The 24,533-nt window shown below is 32.5% G+C and overlaps 1 protein-coding gene across 1 annotated transcript in view; it reads left to right on the forward strand.

Moving 5' to 3' along the window:
• Positions 1 to 12,198: 12,198 nt before the first annotated feature.
• The window catches only part of LOC111693191 (synaptogenesis protein syg-2-like), a 91,858-nt gene continuing 79,523 nt past the window's right edge, over positions 12,199 to 24,533 (forward strand). Inside the window, exon 1 of the mRNA XM_023457404.1 lies at positions 12,199 to 12,313. Coding sequence (XP_023313172.1) covers positions 12,199 to 12,313 — 115 coding nt within the window. The remainder of the gene's footprint in view (positions 12,314 to 24,533) is intronic.

Below are 24,533 nucleotides of genomic sequence, written 5' to 3' on the forward strand. Positions count from 1 at the left end.
TGTGTAATGCATCAAGTTTATGACTATATAAAATTTGATTACCGACTAATAGTTATGATTACACTACAGATGTAATCTACATTAGCACATAATCTCTTGACATTGCATCAATGTTTTATTAAATTTAAATTTTGCTGTAGGTTACCAATAAGCCTCAAGTTCATTATTTATAAGATAAAATAATTTCATGTCACAAGCATAACAAGTAACGTACACTCAAATCAGAGACAATATCGTTAATAAAAACTAAACATTAAAGGTCCAAAGGCAGAACCCTGCGGAACTCCTAAAGCGTGGATGATTTCCGCAGACAATTTTGGACAATTTTGCCATTTTGCCATATTCAAATCAAGTTCTATACAACGTAAACCATTAACTTGAAAAATTCATCGAAGTCTGTCTTTTTTTAATTTTTTGTTAATAACTTTTTATTTTGCATCTTAAAAATGTGAAATTTGTTCAATTTCTATTTCAAATAACTACTCAGACTTTCTTTACTCTTCATTATTGTCCTTTTAAAAGTACAAAAGTTTATATGTTTAACAGTTCAGCAATTTTTTTATTTTCTCTTTTTTTTTCTACTCCTAGCAACATCTATCTTCTTTTTTTTTCTATACCTACGTATTACATACAACAATACTAAATGTAAAAACCTCAATATTGTTCTCAACAAAATTTACACAGACGCAAGATAATGTAATTACCTTTTCGTCCTTTTTTACCGAATTTCGATATCTGGACTTCGGCAGAAGAAACACGCGCTAGCGTTTTCAACTTTAAAATTTTGCAATAAGCCGCCATTTTAAAACTGGGGGTCAGGATTGCGGGTATTTGTTGAGCACCCCAACAGTTATCTTTTCCTGTAGTTTCATATAGTTTCAGTAAAATTTGTTCTTTTTATGTAATTCTGAAAATTTTGCAATTTTTTTTCACCGCTAATTTTGAAATGTAAAAAAAATGTTACGAGCTTTCGCAAAAGCTTATGCTTGTAGCAAATTACATTAGGAACAAATGGATAAGTATATTCATGTCGATTAGAAACTCATTTTCGGATATACATATAAACGAAAAACTGAAAAAAGAGCTATTGTTTCTTTTCTTTCGTTATAAACAATCTGACGCTCGACCTCTAAAAATACACAAATTTAGGCTTTTATTCTGTATATTTTTTACTTAATTTTAAGCTCATAAAATTCGACTTTTTTGGAATTTATTAGAGTACTTTTTTCTTTTATATTTTATTTTAACATTATGTCTAATTAGCGACATCTATATCAAACATGCGGCCATTTCACGAACTAAACCCTCTGGTCATTGTCGATCACTTCTTCAGATTAATTCCAACAAGCCTTCAACAACCTTGAAAGAACCCCCCTATCTTTGGTCTATTCTTGAGAAACATGCCATCGAATTGGCCCAGAACGGTGGTTGCTATACTACTGACGTTGTCCTGTCACAAGTATCAATAAATTTGTTTGCGATCGTTTGTGAATTTGTGAAAGGCTATTGGAAATGTGTAAACAAAGTAAAAACAAGAGAAAAATTATTAATGATCATTGTATCTATTAATGATTTTGGCAATGGAGATTCAATTTGAGGTGGAGTACATTTAGAATACGCCAATGGGAAGTTTTACATGCGTTAAGCTGAATGCGCTTTACAGATTTTTCTACAGATCTTCCACATTTTTTTTTTCAATTGAAAACATTCAATTGAGTTATTTCTATTTATAATAAAACAAAAGAAGAATCAACCAAATGGTGTCGTTCCTATCGTCAATTATGATTTTTAATTTTTTCCGACTTTCGTCTGTAATTGTCCCGATTTATTTTTTATGAAAACTTTTCCAGGACCGTATCGAACAAAATAAAAAAGAATTACGCATATACATCGTTCGAATCTCGAGTCATTGTCTTGAATTCATACAAAAATTGCATAGAACGGAGCACTTTCACTTTTTCCTGAATTTTGCAATTTTCTGGGCAACTTTTACATTTTTTCTTTCCCTAAAAACCTTACTCGGACTATTACGAACATTTTTTTTTAAATTAGCCAAATCGATCCAGCGGTTCTCAAGGGATGCTCTTACCAACGAACAGCGTTTAATTTTTATTTATATAGATTAAACTTGTATACGAAAAATACTGTATATAGCCTCTTTAAATTGATAATAATTGTTATTAAAAATAAAGTGGCATATACATAGAAAAGGTAACGCGAATTTACTTTCACAAGCTGAATCGCACAAATGAGTTGCAAATACTGTTACAGCGACCAACAGACCGTAAAGGCGAAAATAAATTTCCCTGAACAAAACGGCGGTAGCCTCAGGCTTTCGATAAAAAAAGACAAAACAATGCTACTGCATTGTGCCCGGGCCATTGTCGAAGTATTCCATATCACATAAATGTACGCCAATTTAATGCTGCTCCCACTGCCGCCGTTTACCCATTCAAATGTCAAACGCGATCATAGCTGTAATATATTATGTTTTTCGCACAATTGGATCTGCAACTACAACTTGCATTCAATCCTGATCTTTCTGTGTAGGTATCGGTGGAAATTTGTTAATGTGTCAACGGAGATGATAAATTCGAGTGCTTGGGAATGTAATTTTACTGACCGCTTACCAGATTTCAAAAGGCTTGAGAAATATAAATAAAATTGAATTAGTTACTTACGTGCAAAGGTCAGAAAGAAGTACTCTACAGGGCGAACATGAATAATATGAAAGCTCTGTAAATACACTTTCTCAATGTAGCACATACCTACAATATTTGTTGTGCAATAATAGAACTACAACAGAACATTTATTGGTCATAGTTTCATATCAAAAAGTACAAATATTATACATATATTTACAAATAATATAAATTAATAAAAATTATAGATTCTAGCAAATATTTCACATAATTTGACGAAAATATATACATTTGAATAGAATAAAATAACATTTAAGGCAAATAATTCCATTTAAAACTATCTGCTCATTTGATCCAAATACTTTTTTTCAGTGTAATAGCTCGAAAAATATATGTTACCCAAACGTAGTGAAATGGCCAAATTACCATTTGTAGCAGCTACCTTCAAATTTCCCTATCTTTTTCTATGACAGGAGAAGTCATTTTGCGAAGAACGAATGAGTTTTAATTTTTTCGTCAATTTTTTTAATAAATATACATATTGTCCAAATGGTAATAAAAGTTGAAGTAAATGTTACTAATATATTTTTTTCAAATTTATTATTGTCTTCAAGATGACATTTTTTGGCGTATAAGACTTCTAGCATAGTTTGGGGCCAGTACATTTTAATGCGTTTGAATATTTATACTCAAAACATGAATAAAACTAAAACATTAGTTGCTTTAAAATAATAATTTAACTATAGTCTGTTTGGAAATGAAAGAGAGTAATAAAACCCCGAGATAAGAACCGGCCATGGGCGTGGTAATATTTCGTTTCAGGTAATTATCGGGTAACACTAATGCTAACAAAAATGACAGGGATTGGAAAATCGACTATCTACAGACTTTTAAAGGAAACAAAAAATGAACAAGATACTGTAAATCCCCCAAAATCATCTACAGGGAGGTCAAAAGTCGTTATAGATGATTTCTTCAAAAATGTCATTCGCAGAAAAGTACACTCATTTTATTTTAAAAAAGAAATACCAACGCTAAACAAAATTTTAAGTGAACTTTCAGAGGACAACGATTTGCCAAAAATCAGTAGAAGCAAATTATGGGCCGTCTTACGAGAGTTGAATTTTTGCTGGGAAAAGCAGAACAGGAAGTCAGTTCTTATCGATAAAGATGAAATTATTTGTTGGCGAAGATCCTACTTAAGATCAATTAGAAAATTCCGTGACGAAGGGAGGAATATTTATTATCTAGACGAAACTTGGGTCAACGAGGGATATACTGTAACAAAAGTATGGCAAGATAAAAATGTAAAAAGTTTTCGACAAGCATTTTTGGATGGACTTTCAACAGGGTTCAAGGCACCTTCAGGTAAAGGGCGAAGATTAATAGTGACACATATAGGTAGTGCCAGTGGTTTTGTAGATGGCGGTTTACTTTTATTTGAATCTAAAAATACAGGTGACTATCACGAAGACATGAACGCAGATGTTTTCGAAGAGTATTTTACACAGATGTTGGATCTTATTCCTCCGGGGTCTGTAATTGTCATGGATAATGCCAGTTACCATTCACGGCAGACCGAGCGGACGCCTACGACTGCTTGGAGGAAAGCCGATATAATTCAATGGTTATCCGGAAAAAACATTTCTTTTGAAACAAATATGGTGAAAAAGGAACTTTTGACACTTGTCAATCTTAATAAAGATCAGAAAAAATATGTTATCGATGAAATGGCAACAAATCGCCAAATAACGGTACTACGGTTACCACCTTATCACTGTGAACTTAACCCAATCGAATTAGTCTGGGCGCAGGTAAAAGGAGATGTAGCGCGAAATAATACGACGTTTAAATTAAGTGACGTGAAAATTTTGTTAAAAAATTCCTTGGAACGAGTAACTGCAGATAACTGGCAAAGATGTATACATCATGTACAAAAAGAAGAGGAGAAAATGTGGGAACTCGATAATTTAATTGACGTTACTGTGGAACCTATCGTTATCAATCTAGGAGACGAAGATAATTCATCAGAATATTCAGAGGATGAATTTTAATATACCTACTTTTTTATTTTCTTTATTGTACATTTATACAACACTACATTTACTCACCATAATTTGAATTTTCAAAATACATATATTTTTGTGTGGAATAAAAGTCTATTCATTAAATTTAAATAAATATTTTGATAATAATATTGAATAATTTTATTTGAATTACTAAAAACCCTCTTAACCCGGTTATGATGCTTAAAGTAGCCTCATGTTTTGAAATGCTGTTTTTATATTGTTTACTTATAAGAGAAATGGACCGAGAAATTGAAGCGGCATAGACAAAGACGGATTGTTGGGGATTAAATTTTAACTACCTGATACAATAAAAGTACACCTCATCCTATACCGATAATACATAATATAAAAATATTGAATATAAGCACGAGTACTACATTTATTTACGATTTGCATACATAATAAGCTTTTATTACTCTCTTTCATTTCTAAACAGACTATAGACGGTATGAAATTAGTGTTAAAGAAAGTGCAGCGTATATTGTTGTCTCTACTCGAAAAAAGACATTTACTATTATTTGACTTAGCAACTTCTTATTTGCCACCAACGCGTTGCTTTAAAAATAGAGACGAGATCAATTTCAAAAACGTTATTGGAATTACTTTGCTACCAAAAAATTAATCTCCACTATGGGGTAAAAATTGGATTTCTGGGTAAGACCGATCATTGGTGGCCCCAACACTTTATTGTCCCCATCACAGTCACGATTGCGTTATTACTGTGATAAGTGCTACTTGGGATGGATTAACTGCTCCTACACTTCCATCTCATTCGACATCAAGTGCGACATCTTTTTAATTTGCGCATTTCAGGCCTCAAGTAAAATATTTCCAGTTTTACCAGTATATTGCGGCATACAAAGAAGGACCCAAAAACTGTCAGGGATCTTATCTCTGCCCCCTCGTTGATGAAATCTAAAAAAATATTTGATGAGCAGCACTTACCTGCTGAAGTAATGCAATATTTCAAATTGCTGATAATGTTTCAATTCGGCCCCACCGCTTGTCATTCCGACAGTACATCATCATTAATTTGTTAGTTGTTTACAAAAAAAAAATAATTTATTACCAGACGGGGAATAAAAAAAGGCGTCAAAAGCGTGACAGGATGGGCAAGAGGGCTTTCAATGCATCGGATACAAATGCAAATTAACCATCCATCCGAGTGATTAATCTAAGTCTGGATTACTACAGACTGCGCTGTCACTGTGTTATTATTGCTAAACTTGGAATATCGATCGGGGCGATATTTCTTTGTATTCTCGGCAATTTTCTGGCGGGGAAGTGTGTGGGCGTCCATATTATTTCTCTACGCAAAATATTTGAACTTCTGTTCTTCCAGAACTTTGATCACTAGGTAAAGGAATTTATTAAATTAATATCGTAAATTATTATTAATTAACTCCTAAATGTAACCAGAGTAACGTATTATGCGAATACAATGTTGAATACTTATTTTAAGGGTTAAAGACATGAAGAAACTATTATTGCATCAGATTTAGAGAAGCAAAAGTGGTAATAGAGAAAGTACAATTTATAATCTGATAAAAACTATTTTGGCAATATTTATTATTGTCTCAATACTGCAATACTGCAATTATTTACTCAAAAATCAAGATATACAGGGTGGGTCAGAAAGAATGGGTCAACAGTAAACTGGAGATACTACACACCAAAATATTATGTTTAAGCTCATCGTGCATTATACGAATGTCGCTAGTTTAAATTTTATTCTGAAATTTCTCAATAACCGAGAAAGTTTTGATAGCATAACTCTGAAACTTGGTAGTGTTGTCTTTTTTGGTATGAGAATTACGAATTTGAAGCTTATTTTGACGTTGCTCCTAGAGGGCGCTAGTTTCACCATATTATTTAGGTAAATCAGAACATATTTTTTTATCTGTTGAGCTATGCTTTAAAAAAATTAAAAATTTAAGAGAACGTTCAATTCTACATAAAAAATGTACTCTTGTTTGTCTGTACAATAGTATTAATCGGCAGTTAGTAGAGTTCTATTGAAGCATTTTAAAGGGTTTTAAGTCGTTGACGAACTTAAAATAAATGTTTGGATCGATGTTATTGATCGGTATTTAATTGGTGCAGTTATTTTACCGAGTCGACTAAATGGCGAAACTTATTAAGAATTTCTCCAAAACACTCCACCGGATCTACTTGACAAAGTGCCACTACAACTCACAATCAGACTGAAACATTAGTAACCAAATAAAAATATCCAGTACTTGAATACTGACTACACAAATATTGTATTGATACTACTCATGAATACATTGTACTCGAAATACCCAACTTTATCCGTAACGTAGAAGGAAAAACTTTTTTTTCATCGTCCATCAGTTGAAAATGTATTCATATACAGAGCGTTTTCAAACATATTGTTACTCTATTGTTACTATTCCCGTAATAAGTTAACGATAGAACACGGAATCGAGTTTCTTTATTATAATTCTAGAATTAATATGTAGATAACATTTTATTCCCAGACATTTCAAACCTACGGTTTGACGCGAAATTATTCCGTGTGCAGTATTTGACTCTAAGCGTTGCGGAATGATGGGAATTGGTTGCGGTAATGTTCTGTTTGATATTTTAAAGAATTTCGCGGTTATAATGGCACGTACCGAGTGAATATTAACTAGAAATTACGATAGTTTGGATACCTTTAACGATGCTGTCATCTAAGTCGAGCGTAAAATTTCTGCGGTGAAATATTTCGAGGAGGAAAAATATACATATTCATGATTCGAAACCAGTTTATGTAGATGCAATGATTTTTAAGAAGTAATTTTCCTCGCTTTAAATTCTCTAAATGAAGTGCGGCTCCAGAAAAATTATAATATTTCGTTTAATTTTAGAAGGGCAGTGTATAAAAGGGAAATTCTTTTTATGTTCGATTTAATTTACATTTTCAATGAACAAAAACCATCTGAAAAGTTATGGATTTACACAACCCATCCACACATGCAACCTGATATACAGAAATTGCTGTTCCTAAGACTCTCGGGAAAATATGGATCCGTAGATGCATTTTAGCGGTTGTGGTGAAATTAAAAGTGCATAATATATAGTTTCTTATAAAACGGGTTGCGCGGAATTCATTTTATCTTTCTTTGTGCACAATGCGCTGGAAAGCACTTACGGAAATAAGTAATAAACTTTAGAAACATTTCTATTTCCACCTACTGTTTTGCGCTGCGAATAGAGCGCTTTGCATCATAGAATAAATTTTATCACCCCATTGTATCACCAATTCATACTTGCGGATAGCTGCCTAAAGGTTTTGTTTTCTATTTTTGCATTTGAACTAATAAACGGAAAATATGTTTAAATTTTTTTTATACCACTAAATAAAACGAACTTTTTAACAATTCTTTTATAAGAGCGCTTAGAAAAGTTATTTGTTTCTGTCCTACACTGAGAAAACTGCTAATATATTTCCAATAGTCCGTCAGTGAAAACGAATTAAAATATGATTGCATTGAAATTTACAAATAATTATAATATAATATAAGAATGTAATCATATTATGATTACCTTAATGTTATATTAAAAACCATGATAAACTTATATTGAGAGAAATATCATTTAGACATAGAAATTAATTAACCCTAACAAGATATCTGCTTTAAATAGAACCAAAAATTCTTACACATATATCAGAAGAGTTTTTTAAATATTGCAATTATCGACGTAGCACTTTGTTATATCATATATCTCACCTATAGTTTAATACGTCTATGAGTAGATCAGCATAATCTGTATTAATATAATCAACATGACTTTACATGACATGATAAAATTGTATTCTAAAAGGTAGTATCTCAGTGATAGGAGCTGATTTTTGCATTTGCAAAACTTACCATCAAAAAACAGAATAAATCAATCATAAGTACTATGTCGTCGAGCACTTTTTATCACTAAATCATCGTATGGATTCCAAAAGGAGTTTATATTTGATTCAATTAAATGATATATTCACAATGGTATATCACTGGAAATGCGATAAAGTTTTCCGGGTGATCCCCCGCTTTGTTACACACCATACACACACCAATCCACCTTTCCATAAAGTTCTCCTTGTACTAAGTAAAAGATAAGAAACAATCATGTTAGAAAGTGTTGGAAATCTTCAACATCGTTTTCCAAACAAGTGAAATCTTACTGAAATACAGTAACGGTTTCAAGTGGTCTCACAAAAACCAGTTAGAGAATCATGTCCGGTGAACGAGCAGGCCAATGATGTCGTTCATTTCTTGCCATGTAACATTCTCAAATGAATTGTTTGAATATTTGGCAACACATTGAAAAATATGAACAGAAATTCATTTCAATTTAATTCAACATAAATTTCACCGAGAATGCCACATTTATTGTTGGATATTAAGAAAAAAAATGGCAACCTCACGAACCTCATGCTAGTTATGTAACTAAAATTTTGCGCTCAAATTATTTCGATTTGCTTCCATAAACAACCTAAGTGCTGACATTCATGAAAATCTACTACTATCAACTTCTGCACTCGTTGAACACGATCTTGTTATGGTGCCCTTCCAAGGCGAGGAATAACACTACCAGTATCTAAAATTGTTGTCTGAGATACACCAATTTGATATTCAGTTGTGTTAGTAGGTATCGGAATTATCGTCGACCGTATGTACTATCTGCATTTGTACCTTACGGCAAGCAATAGCACCTCCAATATTCAATATGTAAGCGATTGTTTTAAATACGTACATCACATCAGTTTGGTTCATATTTCTCCTTGAGCTTGTACTAGATCTAGTAGCTGCTCTTCTGCACGAACAAAAATTGATGTGTCTTCGTTCAAGGCGAGGAAAAACACCGCCAGTATCCAAAACGCGTTGAAACATTCTAACACCTGTCTGTGTACCACTTACCACAAGGGTTAGATTTCATTTTCCCTTAGATCAATGCTATGTTATGATATTCGTGTATAGTAAAAATAATGTAAACGAAATGTTACACATACAAAAGACGACTAACAAACACTTTCTAGTTAACTGACAACCGAAAAGTGATAATAACCGTTTAACGCCACAACTACTGAAAAGAGGGCGCAGTGAGGAAAACAATAAGAACAACAAAAAATGAATTGCAACTGATTATTATTCTTAGTGTTAACAAAGTTCTTGGGTTGTTGAACTTGAGATACACGTGATTTAACACTTCACAATAAATAAGTTATCACATTTTTGCATGGTGGTTTTTGGAATTTCTCGCTAAGGCAACTAGATTTAGCTTTTACTGTAATTTTTTTTACATTGTTGTACATTTTTTTGGCGAAGGAAAGACAGAATGAGTTTGAGTCGTCACAGTGCAACCGATATCAAACTTTGTTGCCGATTCTTTTATAAAATACCTATAATTTAGTTCTAAGTGCAAACTAGAGTTATTAACACATGAATTACTCTATGTCCGACTGGATCCTGAAGTATTTTGAAATGTAATGGCCTGTGACGTTCTAACAGGTAGTTTCACAGGAACTGTTCGTGTTCCATGTATAATTTATACAGTGATAGAAGTTGAAAATTCCAGTTGAGCTAGTCGAATCATACATGAAAATGTTCTGATTTCAATCAAAGTAGCACTATGTCTTGCCGGATATGGAAGTGAATCGTGGTTAGAAAGTACAATGAACGTCGAACTTATGAAATTATGATAGAGAGCTAGTTGAGGAAGCCAATGAGCTTCATTTTGTGTTGGAATTCGACAAACGGCGTTGTCCTGAAATGTGTACGTTTGAAATATACATAGTGTGGACACAAACTGGAAACAAGTTCGACTGGTTTCATCAATTTTTAAACGAGAACAGAGAAAGTTTCTTTATTTCTATCAGTTTTCAATTATCTCTTTCCATATTAATTACCAGATTTATTGGAAATATCTATGAAATTATGCAGAAACACGATAACAATAAACAAACTGATGACATTTAATATTCCATTACTGGACGTCATATTTTCTAAACGTCTTAATATTTTGGTCTACGACTGTGGACCGAACACGAAATATTTCTTATCGCATTTGTTGTCTAGAAACTTTCATAGCAACCGATGAGAAATAAAATTCTGTACAAATTGTAACTATCTACGAGTATAATTGTTAAAAGGATATTTTTCAAGTTGTCGGAGAATAAGATTATTTTATGCTGGGTCGCGTTGACAGCTGCTCAAAATAAATTATTCTTACCTTGTTATACCAACCGCACCGAAGGAAATCTAATCTATATACAGGGTGATTCAAAATTCAGTACAAAGAATTTAGGGGCGTATTTTTGAGATCAAAATAAGACTTTTTTCCTATAAACGTCCACAAATGCTTAGTTTTCGATATACAGGGCGTTAAAGTTTTTAATTTTTTTCGATTTTTTAGGAATAATTTCCAAACAGATTTGAATGTTGCATAAAACTTGAGATACAGGTTTTTTTTAGCATGCTAAATAAAAATATATTATTGCTTTTGACGCTACTTGTAAAGGGCGCCACCTGAATTAAATTTATTCTCGTGTCAATTTTAAGCAAAAATAGGTATACTTGGTCAAAATCGCTCGGAATAACCGTTTTCGAGATATTGGCTAATGAAAAGTTAAATGCAGACCATATTTTCAAATTTTATTAACTATTTACCTGACAAATTTAAAAATTTAAATTCACTGCTGCTTAAATGCACTGTTCTTAAATTGTAGTTCTTTGCATTTTTTTGATACAACTAATCGTTTTCGAGAAAATCGCTGCTGACTAAACGGTAGTATTGTCAGCATTTTCAAGAAAATTGTTAGTTGTATCAAAAAATTGTAAAGAGCTAAAATTCAATATAATGGTGTGCCAATAACTCGGAAAGCCTGAGAGATTTCGAGCAAGTAAAATTTTTTTTGCTTAAAACTGATAGGGGAATAAATGCACTAACACGAAACGTCAATTTACAGGGTAGCAAAAAAATTAGGGTCAATTTAATTCAGCCGTACCCTTATCCAGGGTGATTTTGAATAGAGTAGCACAAACGCTACCAGTGCATTTAGATGAAAAAATAAGGCGAATGAACTAAATATACCTTAGACAAAAGTTGCACTCCTGAGGCATTACAGGGTCTTGAATGTTGTAAAGCCAACCAATACTTTCTTCAATTTATCTTGAACGATGTGGCATAAATCATTTATATTTGGTACAGACATTTGTCCAGTGCGGACACATACTTTCTATTAATATTGTTTAAATATGTCCACCAGAGGCGCTGCTGTCGCTACTTCGCCAACATCATAGTTGCTCCTGGTAAATCGGAAACAAATTTGCTGAGTAAACAATTTGCTATTTTTGTGTTGATGTGTCAGTGTCATCAACGGTTTCAAATAATAGTTGTTTAATTATGGCAAATTTTACTAACGATGAGTATGTTGATCCAAGGATTTTTTGAATGCCACAAAAGTTGTGCTGCCGCAACAAGATTGTACCATGAGAGATATCCAAATCGCCGGGTTTTCCACAGGCAAACTTTTTCAGCTGTGGAAAGAAGGTTGCGAGAAACTGGCCAAATTCAACCTAAGCGTGAGGGTAATGGACAAAGACGGTATATCAGAAATGTAAACCTTGAAGAAGCTATACTTATCAATTTAGAAGAAAATCCTCAAACAAGTACAAGAAGACTGGCTACACAGTACAACGTTTCGCAAAGCCTTGTTTGGAACTTGATTCATGATAACCTTTTACGCCCTTTTCACCACCAGCCGGTTCAAGAATTAACTGCAAATGATTTACCTGCAAGGATTGTTTTTTGCCAGTGGTATCTTAACATGTCCAGACACGACTTAAATTTTTTATCTCATATTTTGTTCACCGATGAGGCATGTTTTCAAAGACATGGCTTAGTTAACCATCATAATAGTCATACATGGTCTGATGAAAACCCCCATGAAATATGTCCATCAAGATTTCAGCACAATTTTAGTGTAAATGTATGGTCAGGAATTGTTGGAGATGCTCTAATAGGTCCATTTATTCTTCCCCGTCGACTGACAGCTCTTGAATATCTTCGATTTTTAAATGAAAATCTCCCAATATTATTGGAGGATATACCACTAGGTGTACGACAAGTTATGTGGTACATGCATGACGGGGCTCCGGCACATAGTACCTTAGCTGTCAGGCAATGGTTGAATTTAAATTTTCCGGGACGTTGGATAGGTCGTGGTGTCGATGCACCCGTTAGTTGGCCTGCCCGTTCACCGGACATTACCCCACTTGATTATTTCTTATGGGGACAACTGAAAAGTCTTGTTTATGCTACTCCTGTTAATACTGTTGAAGAATTGCGTCAAAAAATCTTTCTCGCAGCTGACGATATTCGTAACAACCCAGAAATATTTGCAAGAGTACGTCATAATTTTAATCGTCGTGTTAGATTGTGTTTACAGAAAAATGGGAACTACTTTGAAAATATTCTTTAGAAACTTTTTACTTTAAAATAACGTTATGTTCCTTAGTATTACATTCGAGATTACAGTAGGTAGTTTTAAATTAAAATTTATTATTTAAATTAGACACTTAAAATAACTTGATTTGTTACATAACGAATACTTACTGTTCCTTCAAAATAAATTTATTAAAATTACTTTACCAGAAAAGCGTTTTCCTTTAGCTATTAATGAGTGGTGTGTTGATGTTTTTGTATTACTGCAACCTGACTGCAACCATTGGCGCTGTAAAATTTCCGAAGTTTGTTTTTCGTAAATTATCTAAAAAAACTATCGCGTTTATCGAAAAAATGCAAGAGAGAAAAAATGTTTGTTTTTAGTTGTTACGTCCGAAAATGTAAATAAGATATGTATTTTCATACAGGGTGAAAAATTCTTTGGAGTAATATGTTGCATGTAGTCGACAGCAGCGCCTCTGGTGGATATATTTAAACAATATTAATAGAAAGTTTTTGTCCGCACTGTACAAATGTATGTACCAAATATAAATGATTTACGCCACATCGTTCAAGATAAATTGAAGGAAATATTGGTTGGCTCTACAACATTCAAGACCCTGTAATGCCTCAGGAATGCAACTTTTGACTAAGGTATATTTAGTTCATTCGCCTTATTTTTTCATCTAGATGCACTGGTAGCGTTTGTGCTACTCTATTCAAAATCACCCTGTAGATATAAACAGGGTGTCTCGTAACTAATGTCCAATAATTTACCACTTCATTCTATTACCAAAAATAAGAATATTTTTTCATATAAACATTGGTCGAGAATCCCCTAATCGCTACTAGTTTCGTGACATTAAAGTTTTCACATCTTCAGTCAAATCTATTAAAGACAAAACTTTTTAGAATCATCTTCTATTCTTTTTTGTCCTGCTTTGTTATAGGAACTGTCTGTCAGGGCAGTTTATTTGTAAATAAATAAATAAATAAATAAATAGACCTTCTGCGGCTGATGAAAAATATTACACCCTCGACCACCCAGACGGCGTTGTCGAAGTTTCAAGAGCTGTTAAACTTACACACTCGTTGGAGTACCAACAATACACATCCCCTCAATTTCCAAATCGAAACGGCCGTGGATATCTGGCGGAGAGCATCCTGGCATGCTGCCGAGACGCTTCCTAGTGCGGTCTCTATACGACCTCCCCGATTTATGATCTTAGCGGAGAGGTCAAACGGTGCATTTTACATTCCCGGGGTCACTCCCTGGCTCTTCTTAGCGCCTCATTAAGTCGCGGTCGGCGGGCGCAACCGAGGAAGGAGCGCACCCCGACTTTAATAGATGTTTTGGCTTTAATAAAGGTTTTTTTTTGTGCGGCTGGAAGTAAATTAGACAGGCACGAGGTAATTTCAAAGCCCTAAAAGTCGTCTTTGGGTTGTGCAACTGTGTTCCTGCGAATTATGGCCGTCGAGACCTCACAGGACTTCGAGATGGTCGTTAAGGAGTTCGCAGGTCGGCTTTTGACGGCAGCTAGCCGCCAGCTATTGTGGTCCGCCTTCTGAGAATGTACCAAGGTGTAAATTAATAATTGGCGCAACTTTTGGCTGCGAAATGTTGTTTGTTTTGGTCTAGACGTACTGAACTCGTGTTGAATAATTTATGTTGAACCTGATGAGTTTACTAAAAATTAAGAAATGAAATTGAAGTCCCGTTTCATCTAACAAAGTACTACAATATTCATATAGATGTCGCTACAGGAAATACTTTTATAGTAAAAATAGTACGATTATTTCATTTATTCAAATTCCGGCAAAATACACCTAAAAAAAAAAAACGAGAAAATGCCAGGTGCACGCACACGTGCACGATAATGAGTTGTCCGGCCTATACGTCCATCCCACTCTCTTGCTATCTCATAATTGCATATGAAAAGAGAAGGGTAATAAAATAATAAAAACTCCAATTTGCGGCCGCCGGTTTTTTGTTCTGAAAATATTTCTATTTTCTATCTTCTACATATTATTATGTACATATTTACAAAAAAGGAGGATGGCAAGTGGTTGTACAAATTTATAATATTTGCAGCCAACTAAAAGTTTTATTTCATATTATTTTCTACATTTTAGTACTTATATGGATTCGGACCAGAGTAGGTGCGAATGTAATTATTTCTTGTATGGATCTTTGAGCTGTTATCTTTTATTGTTGCGTTGTGGCTGCGAAATATTTTATTTGTGGAGTTTACTATTTTTTATATGAAGGAAAAAACATTAACAGAGTAAGTATTACAATTTGCTAGGCATAGTTGTACTTAGTACTAAATTCAAGTAAATAATAGATATTAAAATAAATATGTAGGTATTGTATTTGATTATTTGAAAATAAAAATTACATATGCGACAATGGACTTTCCGCTTACTTAGCCGTAATATAAATATGACATATTGTCGTTGCAATGCACATACAGGCTGTTCCAATAGTGTGACAAAGTTTATAATTATTTTCAGTTATAGTTGTATAGGGCAAAATCTTCAGGCCAAAAACAAGATTTTCTGAACGTTTAATTCGGTCTGAAAATAATGAATAATGGAAATAATAATAAAATGTGAATCCGAGCAAGTAACTTTTTTCGTATCACTACTACAGGCAGTTATACTAAACTTTATCGCACTATTGTGGCACCCTATATATGACTAGATATATCATTATGGTAAATCAAAAGCATAATAGGTAAAAATGTATAATTATCTATGTTTATAACAAATATTATCTGGTAAAATTCTTTTCTTACTTTCAGATACAGAGACAGTTAAATATAACCGGAAGAAGTCTATATGTTATTTCGTAATATACCTATAGTGGTGAAAACAACCCACTCTATGTAGAACAAATTAAGAAATATGAAGAATTATGGAAAAAATCAATGGCAACAAATTTGGAACAATTTTATAAAAATTGTATACTACCAGAAATAATATACAAAAATATTCCACAGGGAAAAAGATGTATGGATCCAGAATATATTATAGAAGCTCAAATTAATAAAAAGAAATAATTTTATTTTATGATTTTTTAAATTTTTTCCTGTTCTACTGTACCTATTCTATTTATTTCTTTATTACTTTCATTTATTTACATATTTATTAAACTACACTGTTCCACAGAATTTCTGTTTATATTGGAGGTATTAAAGTACCTATAAGACAACTATTTTTTCAATTGAAGTGAACTGAATTACCTATTTCTCATAAAAAAAATTTAGACTCAAATCGTCCTTTTGTACATAATTCTTTACACATTTTTTGGACAAAATAAGTATATCGTACATATTTTTTATATTTTCTCATTATTATGTATATTCACAATTAAAATTCTATTTATATTAATATGCAAATTTTTTTTATCAAGAATTACTTAATATTAATTATTAAAAATATAATATTTTCCATTTCTGTTTATACCAAAGTAAGCCGCTTTATTCACAAATCGTAATTATAACGTAACTTTCCGTTATGAACAACTTTTCTTATTAACATTTTTTTATATTATCAAAAACAAAAGCAGTTTATTCTTCAACGTTATTAATTTTGTTAAATTTCTGATCACCCTGTATATATATAAATTACAGTTTTTCATGACAAACATATTCAATTAAAAAGCAAAATATTTTTTGTCACGAATTACTTTTTCTAGTAGAATAGAAAATAAAAATGTTTTCCCTCTTATCCACTAACCGTAGATACTAATATAGGTATATTAATTATAAATTATGGTTTTAAATAAACTAAAAATTGTTTATATTTCATATTTTCTAAAATTATATAATAGTATGGACTTGCACTGTTACTTATATACTTTTATACAAAAATATATCTAAAATGATCATGACATTCTTTAAATATTTACGTATCAATTAACAGAAACCATGACTACCAATTCAGAATCAGGTTATACCAAGCTAACCACAATCAACAACTGTTCGTTAAAAATAACCCGAGTCCATTCAAAAATAAATATTACTAGTGCGACGTCTATTACAAATCAAGCGAATTAAAGGTCAGACATAATGATATTCATGAATGAATATTTTTTAATAATTTTATTCCAATATAACTTTTTAAATAATAAAGAGTTGAACAAACTATGCAATAAAGTCTAATCAGTTTATTTATTAAAAGACAACTATATAAAAAATTGCATAATTCTATAATAATATGAAGAAATGAATCGTTTGTTAGTAAAATTCCAAAAAACCTTCATATTTAGAAATTAATTTCTCACGAATTATTTACCTATCCCAATTAATTTTTGCTTTACTGTCTTCATTTATACTTTGCCAAATGTGATATTAAATTTTACTACTTTCTTCCATTGCTTTAAAAAGATATATTAGAATAAAAAAGGGCTGTTTTCTACCATTTTTCGGTATAATTTAGGCAACCAGAAATGCATCAGTTTCCATCCTTAACACACACAAAAAATTGTCTGTAATTTGAAGTTCTCTAGATCGTAGGTTCTCAATAACGAGGCTGATATACAGGGTGTCCCAAAAGTGGCGCCCGTCCTTCTAGGATTTGATTAAGGAGACAAAAACGAATTGAAAATCAACAGTGGAAAATTTTCCGATCGCTTTCCGTTGTTGAGTTATTCAAAAAAGTATTCAAAAAACTAAAAAAGTGAAAATCCATTTTTTGTCTCAAAACTGAGGTCTGTGCTTATGGGAACCAAGACATATAATTTATAACCAATAGTAGATAAGTATAGTTTTCGATTGTCAATTGTACCTGGGTGTAAGGAATTATTTTAACCTGAAAAGGACATAGAAAAACATTTTTATAATAAAACATAAACTAAAACCACAATGTGCTTAAATAATAGAAATTGTTTTTACAAATGGAGTTCAAATAAGTTGCCTTCTACTTCAAGACAAAGATTATCACGATTCAACATTGAAGCATGAACACTTTACAGCATCTCTTGGTCTATTAACGCGACAGCAGCGTATATACGGACTATCAATCTTTTCTTTTAAAAAACCCCAAAAGAAAAATCTAGGGGATTCAGATCTGGTGATCCAGGAGGCCATAGTCCACCTCTTCCAATCCGTCTGTCTCGGAAGTTTTGAATCAGATAATTTTATATAATGTGATGGAGCTCGATCATGTTTATTTATTTTTTTTTATTTATTTATTTTAATTACAATATCCAACGAGCAATGCCCAGTTACAGGATAAGGTTACAAACTAAAAAAAAAAGTAATAAAAATAGGTGAGAGATAAAAACTATTCTTAACCAAAATAAATACCACAAAACATAATATCTAAAACAAACAGGGAACAGACATATAATATTAAAATGCTATAATACGATACAAACAAATGCAAAAACATATTTATACAAACATAAAGTTCAAAGGAAAGCTTTTTTAATTTGAGTAATACTGGAGCAGAGTATATCAATGCGAAATTCAATATTAGAATAACCAACAATCTTTTGGTGAACCGGAGACGCTTTATATAAATTAGTACGATGATTCTTGATCGCGAAGAGGTGTAAATGTCGGGTATACATTCTAGGAATATGAAAATTGATCATTTGTAATATATCTTCACATATAATGTTATTATTCAAAATCTTGTATAAGAAAATAACAGAATTTAACTTGCGTCTTTGAGACAAGCTACTCATAATGAAACGCTTGAAAAATGCTTCCTGAGGCAACCCTTGAGGAGGATACTGGCCATCAATAAAAAATGTAGCTGATTTAAAGAATCGGCGTTGAATTTTCTCAATACGTTCAACTTTGAACTTTCATATCTCGATGACGATTCATCGTATCCACAAGATCAAAAGTGGATTTTATTTGTATAATTATTTTTTGATCATATAATTACATTTGAGAAATATGCAAATAAGGTAGCTCCAGCTATAAATGTTTATAAGTATTTATTTATTGAGACTCCAAACGGTAAGTATAAAAATTGGGACCTCAAAATAATCATTGGCTTTACCGTGAGAGAGAATTGGAACATAAGCAATAATAATGCATGTAAAAATTTCGAACCACTTTTATTTTAAAAAGAATCTCAAAACGAAACTGTTTTTCCTTTGACTGTTTTCTCTAATGTCAATATTCTCCGAGTTATACATGAAAGAAGGGAGCTTCTTTGGATGAAGCTGTTGGAAAGTTCCTAACAATGTGTTTATTTTGCAACCATGCTACCTTTTATAAAATTATGTAGATTCCATCCATATATTAATAAAGGTATTGACTGCGCTGCAGCTGACATCACGTTTTCAACGTGCCCAAACATTTTACTCTATGTAAATAATTGCACTAAATAAGCGCGTATTTCAAACATTATTAAAAAGGGTTGTATAAGCTTTCGTCTATTTTATATAATCTAGTACCCATTATGAAGAACTAACAAGCTTGTTTATGCTGCTGAAGTATATCTAATTGAGAAGTAAATTACTATGTTGAAAAACAAATATGTATATTTATGTTATCAAAACAGATATAGTGGATGATAAGAAAACATATTGAAATTAGAGGGTCTTTCTCATTTTGGTACATAATTCTAATATAAGCCCCTTTCTAGATGGAGAAATAATTAAAATTAATTAATTAAAAATGTTTTTCTAAGATATCTTAACAAATGAAGTCAAATAATGTTCTTCAATACCAGACATCTAGAGATGCAAAGAGACTGCTGACAATGCAGGAAACAAGTGTTCTATGGGCTTCACGCCTCCACTAGCGTTGAATTACACCAACAATACCTTGTAAAAAAAACTAGTAATAACTGATTATCCAAAATAAAAACTAGAAATGGTATGACTAAATATAATTAATACACACTTTGACTTCTTTGATAGGCTTAATTAGAATGTTTATATACAGGGTGTTGCATAACGTATTCGGACAAGTTCCTGGGGTCATTCTGAATAAAAAGCTATAAATACATGGGTTCAATTCTCTATGGTTACCGAGCTATGGAGCTTTATAAAGTGTAGAAATAATGTTTTAATATCAATCTCGCTGGCAATGAACATGTTAGTTGACAAAACAAGTGATAGTTGACATGTTAAAATTTATAAACGTCAGTTTATGTAGTAAACTGTGTGAACGTGTTTCTAGTAGTACCTCTTCTGTCAACATATCTGTGCTGTTTTCAAATGAAGAGTATGTCAATATAATTTATATTTATGGATTTTTTTATGGAAATTCGCGAGCTGTCCCTACAGAGTATCAACGACGATTTTCAAATAGAAGAGTGCCAAATCACCAAATATTTGATTCTGTGCTTCGAACAACGTCAACTAACTATGTACGTCCTGAACAGCAAAATTTGATTTAGCAAGAAAACATTTTGCAGATAATTGAAAACAGTCCAAAATTAAGTATGAGGAGAATTTCAACACGTATAAATGTTCCTCATTGGAGAGTATGGCGAACATTACATAGAAATCTGTTGTATCCTTATCATGTACAACAGGTTCAGCATCTGGACTCGCATGTCGTACTCGCACGGATACATTTTTGCCAACGGATTCAATTAGTCACTGTTTACTCGAGACGAAGTGAACAATATGCACAACTCTTACAGATAGTCTGATGAGAATCCTTATTTCAAGAAAGAAACTGCTTTTCAACGACAATTTTCTATAAACATCTGGTGTGGCATAATTGACGATCACCAACTTTTTACTTAATGACTTGCTAGGTCTATTGGAAGATATTCCTACAAGACTACAAATAATTTTACGACATAATGGAGCTGCTGCTCATTTTAGTCGACTATGTAATGAAAATTATATTAATAGGTGGATCGCACGTGGAGGACCACATTCTTGGCCACAGAGATCACCAGATCTCAATCCTTTAGACTATTACCTGTGGAGCTATCTGTACGAGACACTCATTAATAGCAGAGATGAGCTTAGGCAGATAATTATTGGTAAATATCAGCAAGTGAGGAACAACTCAGGCATTTTAAGAGCAACCACTCAATCTATTCTTGGTCGTACTGTACAGTATATATTAACTCTGAAGGAGGACATTTTGAACAGCGTAAATAAGTAGGTTGTTTTTATTTTGTTGTCATTTTGTTGTTGTTANTTTTTTTTTAAACGAAACGCTATTCATTTTAATAACTATAATATCCGTAGACGCCTAAACGAAAATATTCACACGTGCCGCTCGCAGAAATAAACCACCACATACCACGTACGAAATATTACTGCATTTACTGCAGACTGCAGCCCAGTGGCTGTCACTATTGCAGCCGCCAAAGCCCCTATCTTCGTGTACTGGGTCACGTGCCTGATCAGCCAATAAAAACAAAGGACGCATATAATAATTGTTCGCTGTCCACACATTGTGTATATGAGGTTGCATATATTAAGGAGCGTAGCTCGCGTCGCAATAAATAATAATATAAGCTCCTAGATTTATTTTAGCGCAAGTATATTTGGATTCTTTAAATATTTTGTTGATATTTAATATGATTAAATACATAAAATTTTATGTGTTCTGCAGCTCCGCAGCTCTTATGGTAAAACCGCCACTGTTAGAGAGTCTTTCTCATTTTGTACATAATTCGAATATAAGCCCCTTTCTAGATGGAGAAATAATGTAATATAAAGGAAGTATCTGCATACTTTTGATAGTAGCTTTTGCGATGTGTCTAATATCCACAAGGTTTCAGCTGTCAAAATCTAAATTCGAATTCGAATTTTGATCAAAATATGTCCTATGTGTCCTATGTAAAAATTTCCGGAAACGTTTCGTTTTCAAGGTACAGTGTGTTGGCATTTGAAACAATCGAATACAACTGACGTAAAGTAGTGGAACTTTGGGGATAATGTTTTTTTTTTCACTATAGAGTAAAATAGTTTAAAGGTGTTAAATTAATCGAAACAAATTAAAAAATGTTTTTCTAAAATATCTTAACAAATGAAGTCAAATAATGTTCTTCAATACCACACACCGAGGTATATAGAGAGACTGCTCACAATGCAGGAAACAACTGCTCTATGGGCTACATGCATCCACTAGCGTTGAATTACATCAACAATATCTTGTAAAAAAAACTAGTAATAACTGATTATCCAAAATAAAAACTAGAAATGGTATGACTAAATATAATTAATACACACTTTGACTTCTTCGATAAGCTTAATTAGAATTTTTATGTACAGGGTGTTGCATGACGTATTGGACAAGTTCCTGAGGTAATTCTGAATAAAAAAGTTATAAATACATGGGATCAATTCTCTATGATTACCGAGCTATGGAACTTTAAAGTTTAGAAATAATGTTTTAATGTTTAATAGTTGACAAAACAAGTGATAGTTTAAAATTTACAAACGTCAGTTTATGTAGTGAATTGTGTGAACTTGTTTCTAGTAAGTAATACCTTTTCTGTCAACATGTTTGTGCTGTTTTCAAATGAAGAGTATGTCGACATAATTTATATTTATGGATTTTTTTATGGAAATTCGCGAGCTATCCCTACAGAGTTCAACGACGATTTTCAAATAGAAGAGTGCCAAATCATCAAATATTGAATAGGTAGGAAAACATTTTGCAAATAATTCAAAACAGGCCAGAATTAAGTACCAGGAGAATTTCAGCACGTATTAATGTTTCTCATTGGAGAGTATGGCGAACATTACATAGCAATCTGCTGTATTCTTATCATGTATAACAGGTTCAGCATCTGGAATCGCATGACGTACTTGCACGGGTACATTTTTGCCAACGGATTCAATTAGTAAGATATACAAATGAGTCACTGTTTACTCGAGACGAAGTGAACAATATGCACAACTCTTACAGATAGTCTGATGAGAATCCTTATTTCAAAAAATAAACTGCTTTTCAACGACGATTTTCTATAAACATCTGGTGTGGCATTGATGATCACCAACTTTTTACGTAATGACTTACCAAGTCTATTGGAAGATATTCCTACAAGACAACAAATAATATTACGATATGATGAAGCTGCTGCTCATTTTAGTCAACTAAATTATATTCATAGGTGGATCGGAGGTGGAGACCACATTCTTGGCCACAGAGATCACCAGATCTCAATCCTTTAGACTATTACCTGTGGAGCTAACTTAAAAGCTTAGTGTACGAGACACTCATTAATGTAAAAAGGAGCTTAGGCAGATAATTATTGGTAAATGTCAGCAAGTGAGGAACAACTCAGGCATTTTAAGAGCAACCACTCAATCTGTTCTTGGTCGTACTGTACAGTATATATTAACTCTGAAGAAGGACATTTTGAACAGCGTAAATAAGTAGGTTGTTTTTGTTTTGTTGTCGTTTTGTTGTTGTTATTCCTGACAATCAAACATTGTAAAAGTTCTGGGTACATGTAAGTATTTATTTCTAAGCTTTGAAGGACCATGACTCGGCATTTTTTTTACTCAGGATGATCTTCCTTCCTTGAGTTTGTCCAGTACGTCATGCTACACCGGTATATGTTTTTTAGCTAATGTATGGATATGGATAAAAATATGCTTCAAGTGGGGGAAATTTCGACACTAAGGTCTCCAGGAATTGTCTTTTCAAGATTTTGTTGAAAAGTGAATTAAAAAAAAAGAAAATTATAATGTTAAGGAGGTATATCGGGGTTCGAGGGAAGTGAGGAGCGCAGGGGGAGTCCTATGCTTTTCTTATGGGACTAAAGCCCGCTGCCAATTTGAAAAAATTAAAGTCATATGCACATAGCATACATATTGACTAATTAACATAACATACATAAAAATATCATATTTAAGTAGTTTTACATTATATTTTATGAACGCATAAAGACTATGTAGATGTGGCAACAGCGCTAATAATTGACGAGCAGTACACACTGCGAACCTACAGACCTCTGACATCGGAGATATTGCGCGTCAAATTCGGGTAAAAATGCGTACGCGTTCAAAAATGTATTGTGTGTAAACTATGTACAATATAATAATTATATATAGCAAATATATCGTATTATCCTCGCGAAGATTTGCATCCTTTATTTAAAATCCGTAAATCATGTAAACTGGTAAAACAACGAGAAAATAATTATGTTAATTTAGTTCTAAATAAATGAAATGACTGACACTCGCGCCCATCTCTCATCCAAGTCAAAGAAAATGTTGGATGCAATTTTGAAGGTTCTGTGATAGAAATGATTTATTACTCACTATTCGTGTTTTTCATCTCTATTTTAGTAATGTTACAAAGGTTTTGCAACTATAACTAATTTTTTAGATATAAAGTTTGCTGAGAAATATTTATGTTCCTTTGTTATTCCGTACAAATGCTTTTATCTCAAGTATTACTAATTATATTAATCAAGTAAAGAAAACTTT

This window comes from Anoplophora glabripennis, unplaced genomic scaffold (genome assembly GCF_000390285.2).
Source record: "Anoplophora glabripennis isolate ALB-LARVAE unplaced genomic scaffold, Agla_2.0 scaffold43, whole genome shotgun sequence".
Taxonomy (NCBI): Eukaryota; Metazoa; Arthropoda; class Insecta; order Coleoptera; family Cerambycidae; genus Anoplophora; species Anoplophora glabripennis.